This window comes from Leuciscus leuciscus, assembly GCF_965113295.1.
Source record: "Leuciscus leuciscus genome assembly, chromosome: 19".
NCBI classification, from domain to species: Eukaryota; Metazoa; Chordata; class Actinopteri; order Cypriniformes; family Leuciscidae; genus Leuciscus; species Leuciscus leuciscus.
The window spans coordinates 24,103,693-24,130,219 of record NC_138743.1 but is presented as its reverse complement, the minus strand read 5'-3'; the positions used below and the strand labels follow the sequence as shown (position 1 = coordinate 24,130,219).

Sequence of the window (26,527 nt, the reverse complement as noted above, 5' to 3'; positions counted from 1 at the left end):
AGAAATAAAGTCAGAACTGCGAGATATAAGTTCAAAATTACAAGATGTAAACTTCTGAGGCAGAAACAAACTTCAGTAGTGGACATAGGCTATATAAACGAACCTGAACATAATCAATGTTGATTGTTGATACCGCTTATAATGGGTGTTAATTTGACATTGAGGATTTTGTGTTTTAGACAGACAGGTATTTACAATGTCCCAGCATTGTGAAGGTGAGTCAGCAATTGAACGGTACATACACTCTTAAAAATAAAGTTTTTTTTTTTTTTTTTTTTTTTTGCACTGATGGTTCCATGAAGAACCTTTCACATCTATTGAATCTTTCCATTTCCCAAAAGGTTATTTATATTGGAAAAAAGATTTTGGAACCTTTGTTTTTAGAGTGTATCAGCTCTGTCACTATAGTACGTGGTGGAGGAATTAAGTCATATTGGATAAAAGTGCCTGTTAAATGGCATAATTTAAAAAAAATTGCATGTCCAGTATTATGTAGATTTATGTACCAACAAAACTCACATCTCCTATATTATCAATTTATCAGTCTGTTGCTTTCATACAAAAATGTTCATTAACTATAGACAGATTTTGAATTGCATAAAAAGCTTAAAAGATAGGCCTATACACATTTCTTTCACAGTCTCTGAGTCACGTCACTTTATTTAGAAGACGGGTTAAGGCGGTCTCATATTTATCACCAAGAAAAAAGAAAGTAAGCTGACATTACAGAATACACTCCCTCTGTATGACAATAAGGAAGTTGCCTGTACTTAAGCAATTGCAATCTGAAAGTGAAGATATCAACAGACTAGATAGCTAGCAGACAGCTCGCAATTTGGACATGTCAGCTTCAGAGGAAGAGTGTCCTGTGTGCAGAGGGAAAATAAGTAATCCTTCTCAACCTTCACAATGCTGTGGAAAGGTGTAAGTGTGAATTTATATTTCAAATATGTAGTGATTTTGGTGCCTTAATGTGTACACTTCAAACAGACAATCTTGTAAGTTTTTAAGACATATTGAACATAACTTAACATGCTAAATATTTTGTAATTTTATACAGAAATGTCTTGTATTAAAAAAATACGTATATATTTGTAAAACTGATAAGTGATCGCAGATGGAACTCACTGAATAAATCACATTTTCTCCAAAAATGCCTTTGTAGGCCTATTTGGAAACAGTGTTTATGGTGGTAATTTGTGTTATTTGCTCTTTTTTCATGTGCTTTTTTCATTTACATTCTTTCCTCCACATATAAATATAATTTCTGATAAACAACCTGACCTATCAAAAGTGAAAGTATTTCTAAAGGGAAATTCCATCACATGACGTGTTGACTAAGGTTACCTCTATTGACAGCCACATTTATCTTCTTCCTGATGATGATTATTTGACTCTCTCTCACGCACTCTTTGTCTTTCTCTGTACTTCTAGATTTTGCCAGAGATGCCTCAATCAATCTTTTCGATTCAGGACTCACTGCCCATACTGCAGAAGCAGTGTTTCTGCAAATAATTCATTGGTAATAATTAAATGCCCTGTGATAAATACCAGTATTTCTATAAGTGGAGTTCATTAAAGACTGAATGCTTAAGAATATATATATTTTTTTTTTTTTTTTTTTTTTGCAGCCTTCTAGAAGGCATCTGCGCCAAATCCTGCCAGGGAATTTTGATGCAATTAATTCAAGAAGACCTGTAGGCTCAAACATACAGACGTAAGTCTCAGGCAAATTTCAACATAGTGCCTTTTCTGTCAAACTCTAAATAATTTACCATGCTTTTAAACCAACAGTCTCATCAGCCGACTTCAAGATACACAGGCACAACAGACAAACACTGCCGCTCAAGTCAGTCTGCCCAATCAGGCTACCCTGGCACCTGCCCCACAAAACCAAGCCCGTCCTCTTTTCATTCCTGCCACACGGCCCGTTCCAACGCCACGGATTCGAGTTCAACCTGCAAATGTAGCAACCTTTAATGCTACCCCAGGGGGTCTTTTCCAAGCCGCCCAAAGACCTGCCGCGGCTCCACGGCTGCTAAACCCCATCCCACAGCTGCCAAACCCCTTCCCACAGCTGCCAAACCCCTTCCCACAGCTGCCAAACCCTGCTCCGCCCCGGCAAGATTTGCAGGCGATGCTTGATGATTGGTAAGTCACATCAAGAGGATAATCGTTTGATTGACTTAGACTATGGCTTGGCTAACTCATATTTTGTTTCATTCACAGGCCATGGCAAACGGAAATCACTCTAATGGAAAATAATCTTCCACCTCAAGGGTGAGGACATCTGTACATCCACTTCCACCCACTTTTCATAAACACACTGCACTGCCAAAAGCACGTGGAAAACCCCTTCCAATGAAACCCTTTGACTATTCCAGTAATTCAACAAATCCTAAACCTACAGCATACAATGACATTCTAGAGCAGGAGTTTTCTTTTAGATGCCAAATATGTTTATTGCCAAAAAAGTGTACTCTTAATAGTACTATATATTATTTATTTATTTTATTTTTTACCTATTTTTTATTATTTGTTTTAATACATTTTTAATATACTATTTATTTTAATCTAATGTCATAACTTAATCTAATTTTATTTATGTATTTAATTCAAATCTGTGTACATCTCACCCCACTAATGCGCAAGATTTTGATGTACCTCTTGTTAAGTTGGTGCTCATTTTATAGAACATTTTTCAGATTTTTCTTGTCTGCAAAAATGTTGGCCAAATAATTCACCATTAGGCTACATAATTTAAAAAAAAGGGTTATTTCAAATTTACATGCATTTATTTAGGATAATTTCGGCATTTAATATCAGAACGAACATCAATCATTTTATTATACTCTTAAAAATAAGGTTATAGTTAATAAGGTTCTTTATTGGCATATTTGGTTCCATTAAGAACCTTTAACATTCCATTGCACAAAAGGTTCAGATTAATCAAAATGTATTTCCACACTAAGCGAAAAAAGGAACCCCAAACGGTTCTGTATGGCATTGTTGCAAAAATGTTTTTTAATTATATATATATATATATATATATATATATATATATATATCATAATTGCATAATACATAAAGTCTGTTAAATTAATTTTTTAGCAGACTTGAGGCATTATGCTATAAAAAATAAAATAAAAAAAGTAAAAGTTTTTTACTTGTACTTTCTCTCTCTCTCTCTCTCTCAGTTTAACTGTGAGGACATTTGTGTGTCCATACTGCCAGGATAATGGACTGGATGAACTCGATCTACGCGATCACTGCAACAACCATCATGCCAATGACAGCAGACGTGTGGTCAGTCAGGGTTCATGGAGTGATTCTAATATCCAATGTGTTGAATTAAACTTGCAGCGCATTCATTTGAAACATTAACTAGTTCCTTTCAGTCATATTATTTATCTTCAGTTTGGAATGACTCAGCAGTGCTGACTGCTGCTTACACACTCAAGATTGTTGTGTGTCCTCTCTGGCGCCCTCTAGGTGTGTCCAGTGTGTGTGGTGACACCTCACGGTGATCCGCAGTACTACAGCCGTGACTTCGTAGGCCACCTCAACCTGCGTCACTGCTACTACATGGACGATATAACTGTAAGTCATATACACGTACACAAATCAAAGAACTTTTCCCCAATAAATATATATTCACACACACTGTCAATGTTGAACTGTAATCCTTTATTTCTCTGATCCGCAGAACCTGCACCAAACCGATGAGATGAACCTTCAGTGTGCAATTCTAGCATCATATATGAAAAACATATAGAGCTCATTTTCAGAAACATAACATGAACAACGTTGTTGTTCATGTTATGTTTTCTGAAAATGAACACTGTTCTCTGGGGGTTTTTTTTCTTTTCTGGACAGCATCTAAAATAAGTTTGTATAGCCTACAAGTTTATGGCATAATCATGAACAACAGTTGAGAAGTGAAAGATAAGTTGAAGATGTGATATTGAACTATTTACCAATAGGCTGTGGTTAGAAATTCTGATTGAACTGCTAAAGCAAAAAAAAAAAATGTTGATTATCTTATTAAGATGTATTTTAAGCTGTGTTGTGTTTTCATATGACACAATTTCATCATATAAATTGAAGTTCTTTTCACATTTTCTTTCTATACGTTAGGCTATTGATCATGCTTTTAACCAGATTTATCAGCTGAAAACATTTTGCACAGTTTAGCTGTTCTTGCACTTTCTTTTTAGATATAAGATATATAGTTTTTGTAGGATTAAGAATGTATCTGTGAAATGATGTTTGAATGAATTATTTGAATGACTTCAGGGTCTGCATCCCACACTCTGTAAAATATATATTTGTGAAATAAAAGTTTCTACTGTGAAACAACATTCTGTGGAAATGTTTTCAGCGCAGACTTCAGAAAGTGTGTGTTTATAATTTATACAGTGTGCAATTAAACCTCAAACTCTTACTTTTATCAAGTAATAATATCATGGTGACCATCATAAAGCATATCCTATCAGCTGCAAGCTCTTATCATTGCAGACTAAGCTCTTAAGAACTATAAATTGGTTCCTACACATAAATACACTGATATTTTAAAGAGAAGAACTCAAGAGTAAAGCGATCTCATGGCATCTCTCCATACATTTCTCATTCTATTCTTATGTAGTGCGGTCCTGGGTTTGGTGAGTCCAGAATTCGGTACTTTCAGTGTCGGGGTGTGTCATAGAAAACCAGCATTTTGTGATCATATAATACATGTTAAACAAAAGGAAATAATTTTAGAGCACAGCTACTTTAGTTGTACTAAAATGTATTGATCCTGTTCAGGGCTGAATGAGTTTTATGATGAATTGGTTATTTCATACAATATCAAGGCTTGCACTGTCATTATTTGTTGATGTAAATGCGCACCTTTGACACTTTCCTCAAATGCTTTCTTTCAAAGCCAACATCTTCACTGTCAGGTGAGTCATTATAAACACATTCTTTCAAAATAACATTTGATTTTAAAGGATTTTATATTCTATGCTCTGGATTTTGACTTTTCTTTTTTGTATAGGCAAAACAGAGATTGATGTAGACAATGGAAAAGACCAGGATATATTTGAAATAAATGAAGGTTTGTGGAAACATTAATATGCGTCTTAAATCTGTAGCATTATTTCGATTTTTGCAGTAACCGCTGTGTTGTTCAACAGAGGCAGGACTTCACCTGGTGGAAGGAGACATTCTGATAGAGAAGGTCAGTGTTTTATAAAACAGATTTTCATGGTCCTTTCCATGAGGGTACAAAATAGGACCAGTACCCAGTTTAAAATATAGATTTATGTTTTAGGAAATGCTTAACCTTTTAGAAAATGTTTAACAAACCTCAGAATGTCAAACAAGTTTATTTTTTTACATTTAAAGTCACATTTTTTAAACTATTCATTTTCTATGAGATCTGTAACTAAAATTTAGGACGTGTACATACAGTTTGTGTGATTAAAGAATTAGCAAACTTAATTAAAAAAAAAAATAATTACAAAAAAAGATTTAGGAGATGCTTATCTGTAATGACAGGTCTACAGGACGAAGATCCATCTGCATTTTTATTAAAAACCAGAGTTATAAAGTTGCAGTCTACAATGACAGCAACAGAAACAAACAGTAGTCCGGTTTGGCATGCAGCAAACGTACAGAGTCCAAATAGAAGGCAAGGGTCAAGGCAAGAATCAAATATGAGTGACAGTCCAAATCAAATCAAACACGGGTATAACAATACACAATGAATAAATGCTCAGAAAAGATCACGAGGCAAACCAAGACTTCGCAAAGTGTGTGCGGTTGTGATCTGCTTAAGAAGTGTGTGTGTGATGAAATGCAGGTTAGAGTGCAATCAGTTCCAGGAATGAGGGCATATGTGCACATGAGAAAGTCAATATTCGGGTGCGAAAGAGCCTCACTTGTAACAATAACATTCAGAAAATGTATAACTAAATTAATATTTTATGAGCTGTTTTCTAGGACATCTGAAAAAAAAATTGCTTTTAAATTGTCAAGCAATAAATATGACAAAACATCAAAATTACTAAATAAAAGAACATAATTTTAGGAGATGATTAACCTTCAGAAAATGCTTAAACCTCAGGATGTCAAACTCAATATTATTATTTTTATTTTTTTGCTGTTGTTATTCATTTTCTATGAGGTTTGTAAATAAAATATGGACGTGTAAAAGTTTATTATTTTCCAAGCAATAAAATAAATAAAATAAAATAAAATAAAATAAAATAAAATAAAATAAAATAAAATAAAATAAAATAAAATAAAATAAAATAAAATAAAATAAAATAAAATAAAATAAAATAAAATAAAATAAAATAAAATAAAATGTAACTTGCTAATAAAATAACATGGATGTGTAAATGAAGCTAAATCCATGTTTGGTTTGTGTTTAACAGGGAGAAAGCAGAAATACTATTCTGGGTGAACAGTATCGCTGGCCAACCACTGTGCCGTACTTCCTAGACAGCAGCCTTGGTATATGAATCTATCAAATAATTGATTCAGTTCAGTTGAATTATTGCTTTGATCTTTATCTGACATACCCATTCTAACTTAATCTTTTATAATCTCTCGCTCACTGTCTTTCTCTCTTTTACATGCTCTTTCACTCATTCGAATGTAATTTTCAACAGAGATCAATGCCAAAGGCGTGATACTGAAAGCATTTGAGCAATACAGACTCAAGACCTGTATTGACTTCAAACCCTGGGGTGGAGAGCCAAACTACATTTTTGTGTTTAAAGGCAGCGGGTGAGGAAACTTCAAACATTAAACTCAATCAAGTCTATCCACATTCATATTAATGGAACATTGTGCTCTCTCATTTTTTGAATGCAAAAACATAAAAAGTCCTACCCTTTTTATACATATAATAATTAATTTTTTAGATTTAAGTAATTAAGAATTTAACAATATAAAAGTATTAAATAATATTTGGTAACACTTTATTTTGATGGCCCACTTTAGACATTCTACTAAGTAAATTTGCAACAAAACTAATACTAATGATGGGTAGTTGACATGTACTTGCAAATTAATGAGAGTTAGTTGACGTAGTTGCGAAGGCAGGCCTAAATAGTAAAATGTCTAAAGTCGACCTTCGAAATAAAGTGTTACCTAATATTTTATGCCAGTAATAGCATGTGCAAGCTGCAACAGTACGAGGGACTTTTTCTTTCCCCCTTTCACTGACTGAATCCAAAGGGGTGTTTATTTATTCAGGATTTTTCTGATGTTCCAGATGTTACTCGAAGGTGGGGAATCGACAGATGGGGAAACAGGAGTTGTCAATTGGTTCAAACTGTGACCGTCTAGGAACAGTGGAGCATGAGTTTCTGCATGCGTTGGGTTTGTGGCACGAGCAATCCAGAACTGACAGAGACGACTACGTCACCATAGTGTGGGACCAGATTCAAGAGGGTAATAACTGAATTCATAAACATGTTTCATGCCATCGAATAATAAATCCCTTTTTAGTGATATTCTATCATGCCAAACTCTTTACTTTATATATTATATTATTACATGCAACTGTTTCCTGGTTTAATTCCCACTTAGGTAAAGAGCACAACTTCAACTTATATGATGAAACGGTATCAAGCTCTCTCGGTGTGCCCTATGATTACTCTTCGGTCATGCACTACAGTAAGACGTCCTTCAACAAAGGCCAAGAGCCAACCATCGTAACCAAGATACCAGAATTCTTGGATGTGATTGGTCAACGCATGGAGTTCAGTGACAGTGACCTGCTCAAGCTAAACAGGCTATACAATTGTAGTAAGTTTAAGATTACAGTTTATAACACTTTCTGTGGGAGACTGGTTGACCTTGACTGGTTACATAATCCCTACATTCTTTTTTATAAATATAATTAAATTAGTCTGACTGGTAAGATAAAGACTACTTGCTCAACTCATACTTGGCTTCTCTCACTCATCTCCTAAAATATCTTTCAAAATTCTTCCAGCTACAACCTCAACTTTTCTGGACTCTTGCCACTTTGAGGAACCGAACATATGTGGTATGATCCAGGGAGATGGTGGAAATGCCAAGTGGGCTCGTGTACAAACTGTAGAGGCCGGTCCAAAGACGGACTACACCACTCTTGGTCAATGTCAAGGTATGAACACCCCTACACAAAAGCAGGATTCAACCCTACAATGTTTTGCATTGAAAATTTCCTTTTTTTAACCACAGAACTGTTGGTGACGAAACTTCATAAGTGAGCTAACAGATGCTAACAGAGTTATCGTGCAGCCCCGCCCATTGTGAAATCTCATTGGTCCAAAATCCCCATAACATAACCTCAAATTATTATTATGAATATTTTCTGATTGGTTGTGATTAGCTGCATCCAAAATCGCATAATGTCTAGTTGTAACTAGTTTTCTAAGTTTCTAGTTGAAACTTACTTGGCGATCAGTTAGGTACATCGCTTCACTGCTATTCATAAATCCTCTCCTGTGGCCTCATGGGATAGTAAAGTGTTCATCACATGCGCACTTCGTTGGAAGTAGTAAGTCATCCGGTATAGCCTACTTTTTACCTACTGTTTTATAAAAAAATTAAATATGGGCATAATAGTCTTTTTGCATATGTTCTTCCAGTAACATTAATAGAATGTTTGTTCAAAGTTAACTCATCCGTAATGTTCTCAAAACGTTTAAATGTTACTGTTTCAGAGAACATTCAAAAGTTTCCTATAATGTTTGCAAAATTATAAAATGGAATGTTCCCTTAACGTTCACATTTTTGTTCAAAAACGTAAAACGTTGTTAAAACATTTAAAACCTGGACATTTTGAATGTTCAGGGAGGATTCAGAAATAACGTTTTCATTACTTAATGGGAATGTTAGCAAAAAAAACAAAAAAAAACAAAACAAAAAAAAAATCGCATTTTTGTTAGCTGGGGTTTCATGTGAATAATACTCACATAGCAAACATTTTTTTGCAAAATTTACTTAAAAAGAAAAATGATTTATTTGCATCTTTTTTTAAAGCTAATTTAACACAAAGTATAGTGTTAAGAATGTACATTATTGTAAGACTTTAAAAAATATTTCTGATGTTAACTATCTGATTAACGATGCGTGAAAATCATTGTTATATCATATCATAGTCACTTATATCATAGTTAGGCCAAAGATTATCCTAAATGGGACGGTATCACGTGGAAAACATTTGTTTAATAGATGTTGTCTGTTCACTGGTATACCACCACTGTGTAAAAAGTTTCATAATTCAAAGTCCATAATCCTGCATTGATTACTCTTTTATGATATTATTATGGTGGCACTTTGGTCTTCATGATAAACATAGTTTACCGACACAATAAGGAAATCTCATTCTTTGACCTTCTCTAGACTCTTCTTGTCAAGGGTTGATATGACATGCAAAATTATCTTTAAACTCCATTATAAGGTTCAAAGAGGTGTGAAGATCTTATTATCTGATAAAATGTTTACTTTTACAGGGGTTGGGTTCTTCATGCATTTCAGCACAGCCACAGGTACCCAAGGAAACAAGGCTTACCTGGAAAGTCGCCTCTTTTATCCCAAAAGACGCTCCCAATGCCTGCAGTTCTATCATTACGGCAGTGGGGGCGCGGATGACCAGCTAAACATCTGGGTGCGCGAATACACCACTGAAAATCCCAAAGGAAACCTGAGACTCATTAAGAAGATCAGTGGTAATAAATCCAATTATTTAAAACCCCAAATCAATAATTATTTACTGTGAAAGGTGGGGTCACATGTACCGTTGCTCAGCGAAAATTCACAGACAAAATCCAGTCATTCCAATAGGAATCTGCTTGATTGGGAATTTTGTGTGAGAGCAAAAAAGTTCCCCATGCACGCAGATTTCACTTGTGTTCAAGTTAGCCACGTAAATTCAACGTCTTGAAAGCTGCTTGGTTTGAAAGTGACTTCTGTGTGAGCTGCTTTATAGCAGAACCAGATTTTACCAAGTACAACATGTTCCTGGATCAACGTCTTTGTTGATCCTGGAACGACATTCCAATCAACTGATCAGATTTGAAGGACAAGTTTACAGTTTATGTCAAGTTTAGGGTTAAAACCAGGGTTAGGTGCCTCTCAATCAACTTATTCACCTATCATTTCCCTCTGATTTTAGGGGTAACTTATACGTAAGGAATACATTTTCGAACAGGAATGTTGTTCCAGGATCAACAAAGATGTTGATCCAGGAACCTGTTGTACTTGGTGAAATCACGTTCTGCGCTTTTAGAACATCTCTCACTATCGACAGTGGACGTTTTTAAATTTGACTAAAGTGACCACGCCTTAAAGGTGCGGTCACATTTACCGTTGCGGCGAAACGGTATCTAGTCTTTCCAATCGGGATCCACAAGTTTGGGAGTTTTGTGTGGGGGCGAAAAAGTTCCCCACAAATTTATCGCTCGTGTCCAAGTTGGTTACATGAATTTGACGCACTGACCAACAGAAAGCTGCTTGATTTGAAAGTGACTTGTGCGAAATTTAGTGACCACACCTAAAGGATAAATTGTTATGCTATGGGTAATGTATACTTGTGCTATTTAGGTGGACTTAAAGACTCCTGGGAACTATACCATGTGACGCTAGATGTCTCTGATAAATTCAGAGTGGTGTTTGAAGGAGTTAAAGGAAGAGATGCATCAAAGGGTGGTCTTTCTCTGGACGACATCAACCTCTCAGAGACCCAGTGTCCTCAGTTCACTTGGCGTATTCGAGATTTTACCAGTCTTCTTGCTACAGCTGCTGCTGGCGCCAAAACCTTCAGCCCCCGCTTCCTATCCCCAGATGGTTACTCATTTCAGATTGGTTTGTACATTAATGGCTTGACGAATAGCCCAAATAAAATGGCAATCTACCTCCACTTGACCTCTGGACCTTATGATGACAATCTCCAATGGCCGTGCCCATGGCGACAAGCATCCATGGAGCTGATGGACCAGAATCCAGACATCCAACACCGCATGAACAACATGAGGATGATCACTACTGATCCAACCAAGACCTCCACTGACTGTAAGATATAAACAGAGTTAGGGAGGCATGAAAGCAGCAGATATTAGGCATTTTTATGAGCCATAAATGCTTCTACAGATACTTGGTACTAGATAATTTAGGCTACATCCATTCAGATCTGTTTGTAAACTGCATATTCACTTCCAAACACTCTCCGTCCACAGCCACACAAGCGTATCAAACATTTTCCATGAGTTTCTCACAGACTGTAAAAGAACATGGACGACGCACCTTCACACTCCAGTAGAAATTGTAGAAAAGTGAAGCAGCCAATGTCCAAATAGGGTCACTACCTGATTTCCTAATCCTAACCCCTCCCCCACAACTAATCCTAAACCTACCAATATTAGGGGGGTAATAATTTGGCACGGGTCAGAATTAGGCACAACACCGGTATAACCATGGGTATACTGTGGGTACAATATGCATCACATGACAACACATCCGTAATAGTTTTCAGTCCACTCTACAATGCAAAAACATTTTCTGATTTATCCACTTAGGAAAGCGTCTTCAAAAAGCTCAGTTTTCACAAGACAAAAATGCCAAAAAGTAAAGAAAAACATGCAGTTTTAAATCTATCTGGATTAATGTATACGTAGCCTTATAGAGATAAATGACAAGAAAAGACGTTTTAGAAATATCTTCTCTCTTTTGTGCAGCCATGGGTAATGTGGAGTATTTCTGGGATGACCCACGAAAAGTAGGCAGTCGAGTCACTGACACAGACGGCAGTTCATTCTACCGGGGACCCGGTTATGGTACCAGCAATTACATCACACATGATCGTCTGAAGAGTCGGGGCTTCATTAAAGGAGATGATGTCATCTTCCTCCTCTCCATTGAGGGTACGTGAGCAGCAAGTTTTTATTCCATTCCTGTGAAATTCCTATGAAATATGACAGAAATTGACTTAAGTCTGAATGTGTAACTTCGTCAATAGATGTGACTGGACTTTTGGAGCCTCAGTCGAGAGAGTTTTGGAGACCGGAATTCAGAGATCAGCGATTACAGATTGAGGACTCCAATGGAAGCTCTACAACAACGATGGCAGTTAGCATCTTTGTGGGTGCTGCCATGTTCCTTGGTCTTGTTGCGACTGTACTGTTCTACGTGCAAAGGAGAAGACGACAGATGGAAAGAGAGATTGAGCCAGAGAGGACAGATGGTTGTGAGTGTCCATTTACCCAATTCAGTTCTCTCATTCCATACCAGATAACTGAAATATTATATGTATCGAACTACTATAACACTGAATTTTCTCTTACAGAACCCCAAATGTCCATTTAAAATGGACAGTGGACTAAAAAGCAGGGCCTAATGACATCATGAATGCAGAATATATCATGAAGCCTCAATGGAGAAAAATAAAATTTTCTGGAATCTGCCCTTTATTACTGAGCTTGACCTATGGAATCATGACTTGCCTTTAAAATTTATAGAACTCAAACCTACAATAAAAAAAGGATAAATAAATAATAAATGAAATGAAATGCAATCAAAAAAGCACAAATATTAATGCTCACACAATTTATTAGTCATTTGTTACAAAGTGCTGGCATATAAATATTTGCAATGTTATCTACATCTCTGAATTTGCAAAAGCTGCAGCGGTCTATTGGCAATCCTTTAGATGAGAAACACCACATCCTCTGAGAGCATAACCTGGTTGTCATCCTGCATGCGCTCCAGCAGAAGGTTAATCTCGTTCTGGTCAAACTCCTCATCCTGGTCTCTGTTAATGTGAGTCAGGAGATCAGGCACTGCCACAGACTGAGTCCGGTTCACCTTAAAGGCCTTCAGTAGAGCCGCCTTGAAGACTTTCAATCTAAAAATGATGCGAAAGGTCACATGAAAGTCTGTCCAAAAAAAATCAGTCTCCATATCTAATGTCCAGTTAGCCTGTTAAATTGACAAAAAAAAAAAAAAAAAAGTAAATAGTTTTTATTATTAAAATCTTCATTGTTGGACAGAGATCATTGTCAAGGAGCAGACAATATTTTTCATACTTTATTTAAAAGCAAAATTGTAAGAACACCAATTTAAACTATCATTTTGACAGTTTTCCACAGTGGATTTGGGGGAGAGAATGAGAGATTCCAAGTGTAGTCTGGTGGAATAATTGTATCAATGTAGTGCAAACTCTTGTAGTGGAAGAATAATGTCTGGAAAAAAACCAACAACAAAAAACACATTATTGGCGCAGGCCAGAATCTGAAAATGAAGACTCTGTTGTACCTGTCCTGACTGATGTCAACCTTCTTCCTCTGACTGCTCCTCTGAGACACTGGCTTGCTCTTCTGACTTGGCTGAGCTGTCGACATCAACATCAACATCAACATCAACACATTTGGGCCAGTTTCAAATTTATAATGCCACTGAATATATTCAAAATATTAACCCTGTAAAGCTGGACAAAGTCAAGGACAAACTGAACAAAAATATGCGAAATTTGGTGCTGTTGCTAATATTTTATGGTCAAAAAGATGAATTTATGATTGATTGTAATGCAAATCAATAAGATATTTATAACAGTATACTTGCACAAACAACAGTAGACTATTTGCATAAACACAAACATTTCAGTTATCACTCTATATATCCTGATAATGTCTTAAAATCATATAACAAAGCATTTAGATATCATCTATGATTAAAGATCTGTGTTTTTTATTGTTTAGGGCAAACATATAATGCAATTCAATAGAACGTATATTTGTAGATCTCTCAAATGTCATTGTATGACATTTTTCTAAAAATGTATATATGGATAAATCAAGTAAACCCAAGTTGCTTTAGTCCAGCAAATGTTCATCTTAAAATATTGCTAGCAAAATAAGTTATTCTTTATGTTTAGTTTTGATGCTCAAAAAGACTGTCTATACCACAACATGAAGGGAGTGTTATTAGAATTATACTAAAAGGCCTTTAAAAAGTCAAATCAGACGAAAGGAGGCATGTAGAACAGTTTTTTTAGCAACGTTTTGATCATGTTGAAAGCTTAGAAGTCTTATTTTACGTAACAGATCTGATACAGTAGGCTTTATAGGGTTAAAATTCAGTGTAGAGACAAAATATTAACTGGGTTGAATAGCCTTGACATTTGCGACCCTGGACCACAAAACCAGTCACAAGGGTCAATTTTTTTTTTAAATTAAGATGTATACATTATATGAAAGCTGAATAAATAAGCGTTCCATTGATGTACGGTTTCTTAGGATAGGAATCTGAGGGTGCAAATTTTGTGTGTATATAAATAATATTCAAAACATTGAGAAAAATCACCTTTAAAGTTGTCCATTTCTGTTCGCGATTTTGCTACATCCACTAACAAAAATAAACCTTTATATTTTTACGGTAGGAAATGTACAATATATCTTCATGGAACATAATCTTTATTTAATATCCTAATGACATAAATATTTGGCATAAAAGAAAAATCAATAATTTTGACCCATACAATGTATTGTTGGCTATTGCCACACCCGTGCGACTTGTGACTGTTTTTTGCGGTCCAGGGTCACATTTAGTACAACAATTGAACAAAGAACCTGCATTGGTTTCTAGCAAAGCTAACTGATAAAGTCAAACTGAATCAGTTGACCTACTGTTTTCCTCTTCGGTGAAATCATAAGGGTCAGAGTCTTCTCCTTCTTGAGTCATTTGCACATCATCATCTTTAGAGATGCGAGAACGCTTCCTGTAGACAGAGTCAGCTCACACCTACTACTCAAACACTCTTTTACTGTAACGTCAACCTCCCATTCACACTGACCTGAGGTTCCTTTGACTCTCTGTCTCTTGGCTCTGAGAGACGTCCATCTCCGAGTCCTCGGGTACCTTCCTCTTCTTATCCTTCTCCAGAACCTACAAAGTCATGCCGAATTACATTAAACGCAGATGACAACGAACTACAATCAGTTCTAGATGTGAACAGTTACATACCTTTTTGAAATACGCAAACTGCATGAGTTCAAGTGCTGCTTCTGCATCTCCCAGATCGATGGTTTTACTCATGCGGGCCTTGGCGTGAGCTGTGGACAATCGAATCATGGTCTCCAGAGCTCGAGCAGTCACAGGCATCGTCTGTGGGAACGGACACAGTCGGTCTATACCAAACCAAGCAATTCCAGAGTAACAGTAGTATGATGCATAATATAAACGCATCCATTTATGTACAAAACTTTGTTGTATTATGTGATGGAGTGGTGCTCTACAGACCCTGGAGGAGTCACTGTTGACTTGGTCATGGCTCCGGAGTCTGGAATACTCCTCTGCTATGTAGTCCGACGCCTCCTGTGTGAGGACTGGCTTCACCAGCTTAGCAACATGGATGTACTTCCTGATGAACTCCATAGTAACAATCTTCTCCCTTTCAAATGATTATGATGAGTACCACAAAAACCCAACGGATTATGGCAGACTGACAATGTTACACAACTTTCTAAGGAAACATTAAGAAATATGTACTTTTTCTTCCTGTGGCCATGCAGGACGTTGTTTTTTTTCTCATAGATCTGTAGCTCCAGCTCAGATGCTTCTGTGATGTTTGGGTCTTCTGTGGCGAATACATCTACTGTACTTCCCAGTGGCATCGCTGTTGGTATAGACATGACAGAATGAGAGCAACAGCTGACTAAAGCGTCTAAAGCTGAAAGCCGTAGATCTCAATCTGTGGTCCATGAGACATTCCAAGTGGTGTACAGGTTACAATAAATTGAATACAATGTAATGTAAATGTATGCATGTGTGTAGAGAAAGAAATGTCATGTAAATAAATCAAATATTTTACTGTCTATACACGTGTATATACAATATTTTACATAATACATTGCTCTCATTAGACGCATATGTATATGTAATGAAATGTTATTTTAACTTTTTTTTTATATTCTATATACACAAGTACATAATTATGTAAAAAAAAAAAAAAAAAAATTACGTTTTATTTGACATTTTTTTCTTTCACTTTCATATACTGTATATGCATGATATGAAAATATAGCATTTAAAATATCCATTTAATTTTTTTTTTAAATAAAATAAAGTTAATATAAATATATAGCCAAGCCTATCTATATCTAATAATTTTTATTTCAGTTAGTTTTAAAGGCAAGAATTCTAAGAATTTTTAATTTAACATTCATAGGCTATTCTATTCTTATTCTATTTTATCATATTTGAAATGCTTTAATTAGTTTCAGTTTTTGTTAACCATAACATTGAAATCAAATAACGACACATACATATTCAGTCGTGCCTATTGCCGTTTATTTGTGACATTTGGAGAAACATTTATGCATTACCAAATGTTTACTTTATATTTCTTTAGAAAGAATGGTCATTTCTATTAATTTCCCCCAGGTGAGTCTGCCCCCACTCAAGCTACGCCCGTGAGTCTCACCTGTTCCCTCCGGCTCTCCCGGCGTTCTGTACCGATGCATCCGCAGCACATGCTCCGAGATCTCCCGATCGCTATCTGGATCCATCTGATCCAGAACAATGAAGAGCAGATCGAATCGGGAAAGCAAGGAATCCTGGAGCCCGATGTTCTCCATTGGGGTTTTATACTGGTCATACTGGGTGAAGAAGAATACAGTAGGATTATTAGAAACTATAGCAAACCATCTACCCCTTATCAAGCCAATAGTCATAAGTTACCCTTCCATACACTGGGTTAGCAGCAGCTAACACACTGCAGCGAGCATTCAGCCTGGCCTGAATCCCAGCTTTGGAAATGGTGACCCTTCCCTGCTCCATCACCTCATGGATGGCTGTTCGGTCCATGTCAGACATCTTATCAAATTCATCAATGCACACCACACCTCTGTCAGCAAGAACCATGGCTCCGGCCTCCAAACGACGCTCACCTGGATTAGCCAGATAAAACGCACTTTAAAGTTTTTAGCTTCATCATGCCAATTTTAAGATACCATTGTTGTCAGATTTGAATTTATGAAAGTTTGACAATAAAAAGTTGAATACTTGCAGGAACAGAAAATGACTACTCAGAGGCATTTCCACTATACACAATGAGTGAAATGATTTGTCTTAGGCTTTTGTCTAGAAATGTCTGCTTTTTTTGGATGAACATATGCATGTGTACTTGTCACAAATGTTAAAAGCGTTACCCGTCTCTTGATCAGTTGTGACCGCTGCTGTCAGACCCACCCCAGTTGAGCCTCGTCCAGTGGTGGGAATCGCCCTTGGTGCCGTGAACAAAACATAACGCAGCAACTGAGACTTCGCTACTGAAGGATCACCTGAAAACAGTCAAATGAGCCAGAAATTACTTAATTTAAATAAAAAAATAAATGTTTATACAAGCAAATAAAATTCATAAAAAAAAAAGAAAGTTTAATCTATTTGCATAAAGGTTTAATTTGACTCCAGTGTTTAACATGATAACATGTTTAAGAGATACTTGACTCTGGCATGAGGAGCTTAGCGGTTGTTATTTAAATTAAATGCATTTATTTAATCTATATATTCATATAAATGTAATATTTATTATAAATTTAATCTAGGTTTAATGCATTTATACAAATGTCATTTATATAAATGTATTTCTTATTTATGAATAATTTACTCCATAAATTAATCAGAAAATTAAATACAAATAAATTGTATATAATAAACTTTTATTGGTTAAATGTATAAGAGATTTAATGTAAAAAAATCACAAGTAATTCTTTAATAATAAAATGTATATAAATGGATTAAATTTGTAGATTAAACTAAAATTGATTACATTTAACAACTATAGATTAAATACAAATGTATACAAATAAATTCACATAAGAAATACATTTATATAAATAGAATACATTTGTATAAATAGATTAAATTTAAAGATTACATTTATAATAAATATTATATATATATATATATATATATATATATATATATATAATATTTATTATAAATGTAATCTTTAAATTACATTTAAATAAATGTATATATATATAAAAAAAATTGCTTTTTTTTTTTTTTATCACTTGATACAGCACCAGAAACTCATTTAAATTAAAATGAACACTGCACATGTCCAGACTTTTAATGCTCTTCTGACTTAACTAGATAAATGTCATTTTATACATTTTCACAAAACACACAAAAAAAAGCACATCACTTGCAGATTGCTCAAAGTGTGTGCTCGGCCAAAAATAAAACAAATAAAGTCAGCACACCTCAGCTCCAAAAAATATCGACGTTTATTAACGGACTCTGACAAAGGTGGCGTTTCGAGCACACAGGCTCTTCATCAGAAACGTCACATTTGTGAGAATCTGGTAATAAACTTCAATATTCTTGGAGCTGAGGTATGCCGGGTCTATTTTTTTCTGTAATACATTTTCACAAAATAATAATCATAAACATCACAAACCTATGAGCAGAATATTGATGTCTCCTCTGATGCGTGTCCCATTCTCCAGGTTGGTCTCATTGCCTCCCAACAGCAGACACAGAATAGCTTTCTTTATGTACTCATGGCCATGGATACTGGGAGCCAAAGAATGACTCAGTTGCTCAAAGACATCCTGAAACATAACAATAATCTTACCTCACATAGCAAAGATGAAACTGATCAGAGCTGCATTTCACAAAAACATGGCAAGCCTAAACACTTTGTAGAAACCATTAGTACTCTATGGTCTAGGGTTCTAAAGTTTAGAATAAATCACATATGTGTCTCTTACTTTAGAATGAGCTTTGCAATACTTCTTGATCTTGGCAATATCATCTGCAGAGAACGTCGGCACAATCTCTTTACTCATAAGCTTCACATTGTTAGCCAACATGATTGTTCTGCAAAGAATCAAGAGGTTGATCTGAGGACATGACCTTCCAACCCGATCATAAGTTCAAATATACACACACCTGAAGGTCCCAGAGGTGAAGCCACCCTGTTTCGCAGGCAAGCAACGGTAGACCCCTACAATCTGCACACGGTCACCTGGTTTCACCCGGTCAACGAGGTCATCATTGGCGATGATGTCGACAGATCGTGGCAGCTGTCCTGCAGGGGCTTTCTCAGGCATCTCCTGAATGGTCAGCGTCTGGTGGTCCTTATAGCAGCACAGCCCGAACTCCGTCTCCAGAGGATTGTTTTCTTCATCCTACAAATGCAAGATTTATTTTGATTCTTGCGTCATCATAATACTAAATCAGTGGTTATCATGGCATGATCATTTACTGTGATTTGGTCAACTAGCTCCTGGATAAACATCCATGTTTCAATGATAAGAATGGGTTACAGGAGCAACTAAAGAACACCACAACTTTCTACATTTATTAAAATGTTTATTAATTATATAATTTAATATATGTAATTAGTTAAATTGTTAAATGAAAAAAAAAAAAAAGCTTAATAAATAAATCTATTTAAATGTAGTCATTTGTTTAACTACGTTAATTTATTAAATATTTATTTAAATAGTTGAATAGCTTAAATAAATGTATTAATTTGTTAAATATTACATAGTTGAATACATAGTTTATTAGTTTAATAAATAAACAATTATAAATAAATATATTTAACCCTTAAATGCATGAATGTTTCACCAATCATTATTACATATTTGGGTCTTTAGCGACCCGGATCTATATCTAATGGATATCTACCTGTCGTGATGATAAAAAAAAAAAAAAGCTTATATCAAAACAAGTTTTATATCATCATCAATGTCCTCATCAGAGCTCATTTCCCAGTACATTCAGCATCTGGCTCATATCTGCAATCTCAAAACAATAATTTTCAACATCTTCAAAATCAACATTTTGATCGCTGACAGCTTCTTCACCAGATCCACCATCAAGTGACAGTGACACTAATATATGATTGTTAAATAGTTTATAAATAAATACACAAATAAAGTTTCATAAATGGTTTAATAGATTATATTAATACAAAGTTAAATAAAATTTCTTTTTATTTAGGAAAAAAAAAAGAAGAAAAAAAAGAATGGTTAAATAGTTTATAAGTAATAAATAAATAAACCATACATATAACTTACTTTGGTTGGATAGATGGCACTGGAAGGAAAAGCATCCAATGAGGTAAGATCAGTGTATTTTCGTTCCAGGGTTTTCTTGGTGGCTGGACAATAGTGGACACTACGCATAATCTTGGGCCTGACCAAGGAACCTACAGATCACATGAAAATACAAATTACAAAAGACAACTTCACCCGGTTTCTTAAGCATACACTCAAAAAAAAAAAAAGGTTCTTTAAAGGTTCTTTACAGTAACAGTTCTATTTAGTACCGTATCATCCTGAAGAAACCTTTATATGCAATGGTTCTTTGTGTTAGAGTTTAGGGTTCTTTATTCCCGCCTTTTTGTTTTTCAAATCTGTAACTGTCAAAGCCTCCTCATTACTGATTTTCTGGAGCTCAGATACACAACTACAGTTACTTCACAGACTGTCAACATACTCTCAACAGGTAAATTAGTGATTTCTTAAAATGTCTATAAATTATAACTTTGAAAATTGTAACAATCATTTCCTAACAATCATGTATTTTTCTCTTTTTAGTTTAACATAACATGTAAGTGTGAGCAGCTCTGTTCAGTTAAGGATACTCATCTTCTCTTCTCCACAAAGTAAGTAACAGAGATATGGAATTTATGATCCATATTGTTTGAGTTTTTTATTTGATTTTTATTAGACTTTATGCCTAAAAATACCCAGTCACAAAAGAACATTAAAGCTATTCCATGTCTTTATATCACTTTCCTTTTAAGGGCTCATACTGTCCATTTTTGCTAATTTTGGCTTTCATGAACATAATTGTTTTTACATAATCAAATGGAAGAAACACAATGTGACTCTAAACTCAATTGTGCATTTCAGATGCCGTCGCGTACCATAACCTCATCTGCAGAGAGAAACTGCTCAGAATACACATATAATGAAGGACATAAAGACATCATAGGGGATTGTGAAGATATTTCACTGGAACTTGGTCTTCATTACATCTACTGTATATCGTGTTCAATGTCAATTGTTATTTATTAATGTATTCAACTAACCTCTGTTGTTAGAGGTTACATTTTTGCTACAATCTGCCAAGTCAATAAAAAATAAAAGTACCTAATTGACACAACATGCTGTTTTTTTTTTCAAATGTAAAACACAATTAGAGGCAACAAGATAAAAGACCCGGCAGATAGAGGGCTATAAAAAAATAATAATAATAATAATTATATATATATATATATATATATATATATATATATATATATATAATAATACAAAATAATACATACTAATAATATACTAATATTAATGAAAATAAATACCGGTATCATTGAAAAGGTTATTTATACCATTAAGGTCCTATATAGCACTTTCAAAGCACGGTTCTTTATGGAACCTTACAAAAAGGGTTCCCCGTTTAGCACCAAAAAGGATTATGCTATTGTTACATGCCGAAGAACCCTAATTTGGTACTGTTTAGAACCATTTTTCTTAAGAGTGTAGACCCAGACTGAAATGCATGTTTGAGCGGTTTTAACTAAAAGCAACTTGCACTAATATATCTCAAAATATGTCAATGCCATTGTTTCGTCTCAAGATGCACATCACACCAGTAATGTTTTTTTTCTAAGGCACGTTTATAAAAGCCACTTAAATATCCTAATTGAACTAAGGCCTAATTCTGGCTTAATCTTAACCATGTCTCTGAAACCGGGCCCTTGTGCTCAACTTAATATAATGCATAATGACCATGAGGTGAAAAACATCCACATCACGTAGATCTATACTAAATGCGAATCCATAGCTCTGACCTAAACACGTCGATCTAAAAATCAGAGTTTGAAATGTATAACTATTTGAAAAGAATAGTTAAACCTAACAATCATAATTTGTAAAATGAAGTACTCACACTTGGTCACAATTCCTTCCACACACACAAGATTTCCCAGAAAGCGTGCACTTAGAGTACGTGGAGACACATGTTTGTTCCCAAAGCTGCCCTCAAAACCAACGTGGAACTCTTCAAACTGCTTCGCGTAAGTGGCGTCTATTGAAGCCACAAGGTCCTTTAGGGCTCTCTGGAACGCCACCAGCTCAGCAAAAGCATTCTTCAGTAATCTATTGAGAAGAGACCATTAATCAGATCACTGTCAGAAGATTCAGGGATCAATTCATCATAGTCAAAGTACCTCATGAAATGTGAAAATTGTGTTAAAATAAAGCGAGAACATGTTTTATTAATTTTTCAAATAAAACTCACTCTTTAGCTCTTTTTTCACTTTTTCGTCGCAGGTCATTAATGTTAACAATAAGGCGACACCGGCTTTCAGACACCATACTCCTGACCTTCTCATGATAAATACCCTGGTCTTGCTGTAAATGAAAAATATATATTTAGCGTTTGCACAAATCAAAAGACCCACAACAGGTCAAAAATAGAAACACAAAGAACAAAATAATTCACATCATCATCCAAAAAGTCCAGGTACTCCCTCTGTGACTCTCTCAGCTCAAGGTCCTCAAGCCCAGAATCCATTTCTACTACAACCGTGTCAGCATGTACATTACAAAAAAACTACAATATCTAATCATTTGCAATTCAACATGGAAAATCAAACACACACACATACAACAGAATGTCTTGGAAACAGGTGGGGCCACACGCCTGCAAATCAATTATGTTAATTAGGAGCATTAACCAATCCAGAGCCTCTGATTATCAATTATACAACTACAGAGACCTAGCTGCTTCCAACTATCTGTTGAACATAAAGATTAATTTGATAAAAGTGTCTTCTTTTTAAAGAACTAAGTCACTGGACACTGAGCACAATACATGCAAGCCATTTATCTATTTAAAGTGCACCGCTTATTTGAACCAAAACAATGGCAGAGCAGATGAATGTGGTCCTTGTGAAATACCAAGTCACACGCAGACTTTTTGCAACAACCCGTACAGAATTAATTGATTCTATTATACTGTATTCGACAAAGCCAGTGAACACACATCTGAGACATTTACATGCATTCTTAATAGGAACCCATAAAGACGTTACAGTGTATTAATCTGACAATTATTCATTGAGTTTATTTCGTATTGCTGGACATTTACAGTTGACACTGACACAGTTGCATGATGCGCATATAAATGACAATGTTATTTTATTATGACATTCCAGAGGGAAGGTAGCTTAGGGTTTAGGCAACAACCCATTTCAAGTGGTGTTTATGGCTGCATCCGAAATCGCATTCCCTAGGTGAAAAACAGTATGTGACAAAAGAAGTATGTCTGAATTCAGTACTCATAAAAGAGTAGGCAACCGGATGACCAACTTCCAGCGAGATTATGAAGTGTGCATACAATTGACACTTTACTATCTCATGAGGCCACGGGCGAGTATTTATGAAGCGACACTGGGTGTTTCTCAAACGGAAGGCTGCATCTCGGCTGCCACGTCATCAAACGTCGCTGAAGGCCGTCTCAATTTGAAGGATCCTTGGAAGGCAGCCTTCGTTTTGCGTCCTTCTTTCGGCCTGTTTTGAAGGATGCATCGGATGCATCCTTCGTGGCCTTAAATCACCCACAATCCTTTGCAGTTTGCACACTTTTAAATTCACGAAAATAAACTGACGGAAAACGAGTCGGTACTGAGCTCGTCAGAGTTTATTATGAAATGACACATTATGTACATGAAAGTATAAATGTTATCTTTTGTTTTGCTGTGAGTTAACCACTTAACACGATATTGTCAATAATGTAAGCCACTGGGAGACCGCAGACGCTTGTCATTCACTGCATTGCATTAATAGAAAGCCAGTTAATGTAAATATTTGTAATACAAAGTATTTTTCCAAAATTAAGTTTAAATTGTATTTTTCATGACGTGACTGACTGACGTTTCGTGGGTGGAAACATTTATGACGTCGCCACACGCACTTACTATGTCATTTTATGCTGAGGAGACTAGCCTACAAGTCTTACTAGGACTGAAGGACTGAACTAGGAAGGATGCAGTCTCGGTAGGATGCAGCCTTCCGTTTGAGAAACACCCGACGCTGGGTCACATGACAACATGGCGGATGTAGTCCGTCCAGATTACATTCATACTACACACACTCATTCATACCCTATAGCACAAGTACATCTCTGAGAGATCTATTTGATGTCTGCGAGATGTATTTTTTAGAGTGTTTGCTCATCTGCAATACATCTCTAGGACATTTCAGTTAGATGTCATAGAAAAAACAATTTAGAATAAGTCTTTAAGATGTTTAAGATTTATAAAGTATGTAAAACTGCTTTTTCTAAGATGTTTATCAGGTGTTTTTATACAGCAGATGATTTCCAGATTAACAGATCTTTAGCAGACATCGTGTGCTATCTGGGTATAGAACATGCATTTTTTAGCGGTCGTGAAGTAGGCTATATTCAAAAATAAGTAGGCCTACTTATTCAAGAGAGCATGCTATTTCGGACGCAGCCTGTGATTCGTTCTTGCGATGCAGATGCGGCGTTTTGAACGAATCTAAGTCTCTTCGCATTGCAGACTCTTTTGAAGCGTATGACTACGTTCGTTCCTTGTTTTTCTTCAGTATTCAAATGCTTGGACCTGTTGAACTAACACGCCCTCTTTCCAGTTCCAGTTCCTGAAGCAGCTGGATGAACGTATCTTCAGTGTGTAGCTACGAGTTGGTATGTCATTGCGATTGATATTCTAAAAAAAGCTGCTTCTTTTTTTTAAGAGTCATTTGTGTCAAAGATGATTGACTCATTCATAACAAAAAAGACACTCATATCGTAATGAGACACTCACTATCTTGAGATCGCGCCACATAGTTCGAGTGCAACCGAACTCAGACCACCTCCTCCAGGTAACGTTAGGCTATAGTCTCGGGTTCGCTATTCCGGTGCGCACCCGGGTCATCATGAGTCATGACATATGTTTCACATTAGCAAATATAGCAATTTTTCATGGGAACCGTGTATGGAGGTATTTTTGGTGCAAAACTACTGAACGCCTGTGACAGTGGAATTTGTAGTTGTAGAGAATAGCCACACATGTGTATCAGTAAATTTGAAGTCACAGAGAGAAATGTTTTAAGAGAGAAATGTTTCCTGTAAATGAGAAACAAAAAACACAGGCGTCGAGTCGTCTCTTCCCAGGCGTCGTCTTGTCGTCTCTTCCCAGGCGTCGTCTCGTCGTCTCTTCCCAGGCGTCGTCTCTTCCCAGGTGTCGCGTCGTCTCTTCCCAGGCGTCGTCTCGTCGTCTCTTCCCAGGTGTCGCGTCGTCTCTTCCCAGGCGTCGCGTCGTCTCTTCAACTGTAGAATAAAAGGTAAGTATTATGTGAATGCTTGGCTAAAGAGATGTGTCTTTAATCTAGTTTTAAACTGGGACAGCGAGTCTGAGCCTCGAACAATATCAGGAAGGCCATTCCAGAGTTTAGGAGCTAAATGTGAAAATGGAGCTGTCCGAGTTTCATCCGAGTTTCACTACAATAGCTTTTAAAGATTTTGATGAGCTATCATTCCAGTCAAGGTTGATATCGCCCAGAATTACAAGCTCCTTTGATGTAACAGATTTAATTATGTCAGAAAGCTGAGATAGATAAGAACTTTCACTGACATTAGGGGGTTTGTAGGTGACAATAATGGTAATTGCATGTTGAGGTGTAAAATGTACGATCAGTTTTAATGTTTCAGTTTCGGTTTCAAACTTTGATATTAAGTGTGCATATTTCCGACTCACATAGAAGGCCACTCCGCCGCCGGTCTTGCTAATGCGATCTTTACGATACAATTCATAAAAGAATCTGGAATATTAGGAGTTAACCATGATTCAGAGATTGCCATTACATGTGCTTTCGACTGCGCAAGCAAGATTTTAAATTCGTCTAGTTTGGGAACAAGGCTTCGGGTGTTTAAATGGCAAATCTTAAAGCCTCTGGTGCTACCGAGTTGACTTAAATTAGTTGGACTTTTTCTTGGATGAGGTCTTCTTCTTTGTACTATAACTGTTTTGACTAAAGGACTAGAAGAAGATACTTCAGAGGGTAAGATCGGAAAAAATGGGGGAGTAAAGATAATCGGGGTTGGAAGTCTAGAATGGGGAAAATATTTGCGAGTTATCGGTAAAAACATACGCTGTGGTTGCGGTACAGCGGTAAGAAATCTGGTATAGTTTGCAAATTATGCATATAGTCCCCACAAATGCAATATGCCTAAAGTTGTCAAAAAAGTATTTGAGTCAGGCCCGGGATTTAGCTCAACATTTCCAATAAACAGGAGAATAGTTATTAAAAGTCTTGATGCACTTAAAACGATGCACTTTTAATTTTCATCAGAGTCATTTGCTTTAACATCAGTTACCCACCGGTGAAAAATAATAGTTCGGATGGAGAAAGACAATGGCTGATGAGAAGCTGGTTGGCCAGAGTTTTTAAACACAAACCTCTTGTCAGAGCATTGTAGGTTGCTAACCGGTGAA

The 26,527-nt window shown here is 35.9% G+C and overlaps 3 protein-coding genes across 6 annotated transcripts; 2 read left to right on the top strand and 1 right to left on the bottom strand.

Annotated features, from left to right (window-relative positions):
• The first annotated feature begins 1,577 nt into the window (after window positions 1–1,577).
• Window positions 1,578–4,372, top strand: rnf125 (ring finger protein 125, E3 ubiquitin protein ligase). Its single transcript, XM_082146917.1, has 6 exons — window positions 1,578–1,717; window positions 1,795–2,151; window positions 2,230–2,280; window positions 3,198–3,306; window positions 3,493–3,600; window positions 3,707–4,372. Exons 1-6 carry the CDS (start codon window positions 1,587–1,589, stop codon window positions 3,773–3,775), a joined length of 825 nt encoding a protein of 274 aa, XP_082003043.1. The 5' UTR covers window positions 1,578–1,586; the 3' UTR covers window positions 3,776–4,372.
• Window positions 4,373–4,472: 100 nt separating this feature from the next.
• mep1ba (meprin A subunit beta a) lies at window positions 4,473–12,484 on the top strand. Its single transcript, XM_082146815.1, has 14 exons — window positions 4,473–4,661; window positions 4,925–4,943; window positions 5,039–5,098; window positions 5,178–5,221; window positions 6,423–6,501; window positions 6,660–6,777; window positions 7,268–7,446; window positions 7,585–7,803; window positions 7,994–8,146; window positions 9,501–9,716; window positions 10,591–11,058; window positions 11,721–11,906; window positions 12,002–12,229; window positions 12,329–12,484. Coding segments are annotated over exons 1-14 (2,028 nt in total). The 5' UTR covers window positions 4,473–4,604; the 3' UTR covers window positions 12,331–12,484.
• Window positions 12,485–12,672: 188 nt separating this feature from the next.
• Window positions 12,673–25,020, bottom strand: mcm3l (MCM3 minichromosome maintenance deficient 3, like). 4 transcript variants are annotated; one of them, XM_082146799.1, is made up of 17 exons: window positions 24,857–25,020; window positions 22,303–22,415; window positions 21,952–22,160; window positions 20,076–20,206; window positions 18,940–19,178; window positions 18,759–18,867; window positions 18,446–18,599; window positions 17,190–17,321; window positions 16,720–16,928; window positions 16,463–16,637; window positions 15,529–15,655; window positions 15,280–15,430; window positions 15,004–15,144; window positions 14,834–14,925; window positions 14,667–14,758; window positions 13,297–13,372; window positions 12,673–12,886 (listed from the first exon to the last, which is right to left on the bottom strand). In XM_082146799.1, the coding sequence occupies exons 1-17, from the start codon at window positions 24,875–24,877 to the stop codon at window positions 12,688–12,690; spliced, it is 2,370 nt and encodes a 789-aa protein (XP_082002925.1). In that variant the 5' UTR covers window positions 24,878–25,020; the 3' UTR covers window positions 12,673–12,687. The 4 variants fall into 4 exon arrangements, with proteins under 4 accessions (XP_082002925.1, XP_082002926.1, XP_082002924.1 ...); XM_082146800.1 differs by lacking the exon at window positions 24,857–25,020 and adding an exon at window positions 24,492–24,847; XM_082146798.1 differs by lacking the exon at window positions 24,857–25,020 and adding an exon at window positions 22,507–23,000.
• Window positions 25,021–26,527: the final 1,507 nt, after the last annotated feature.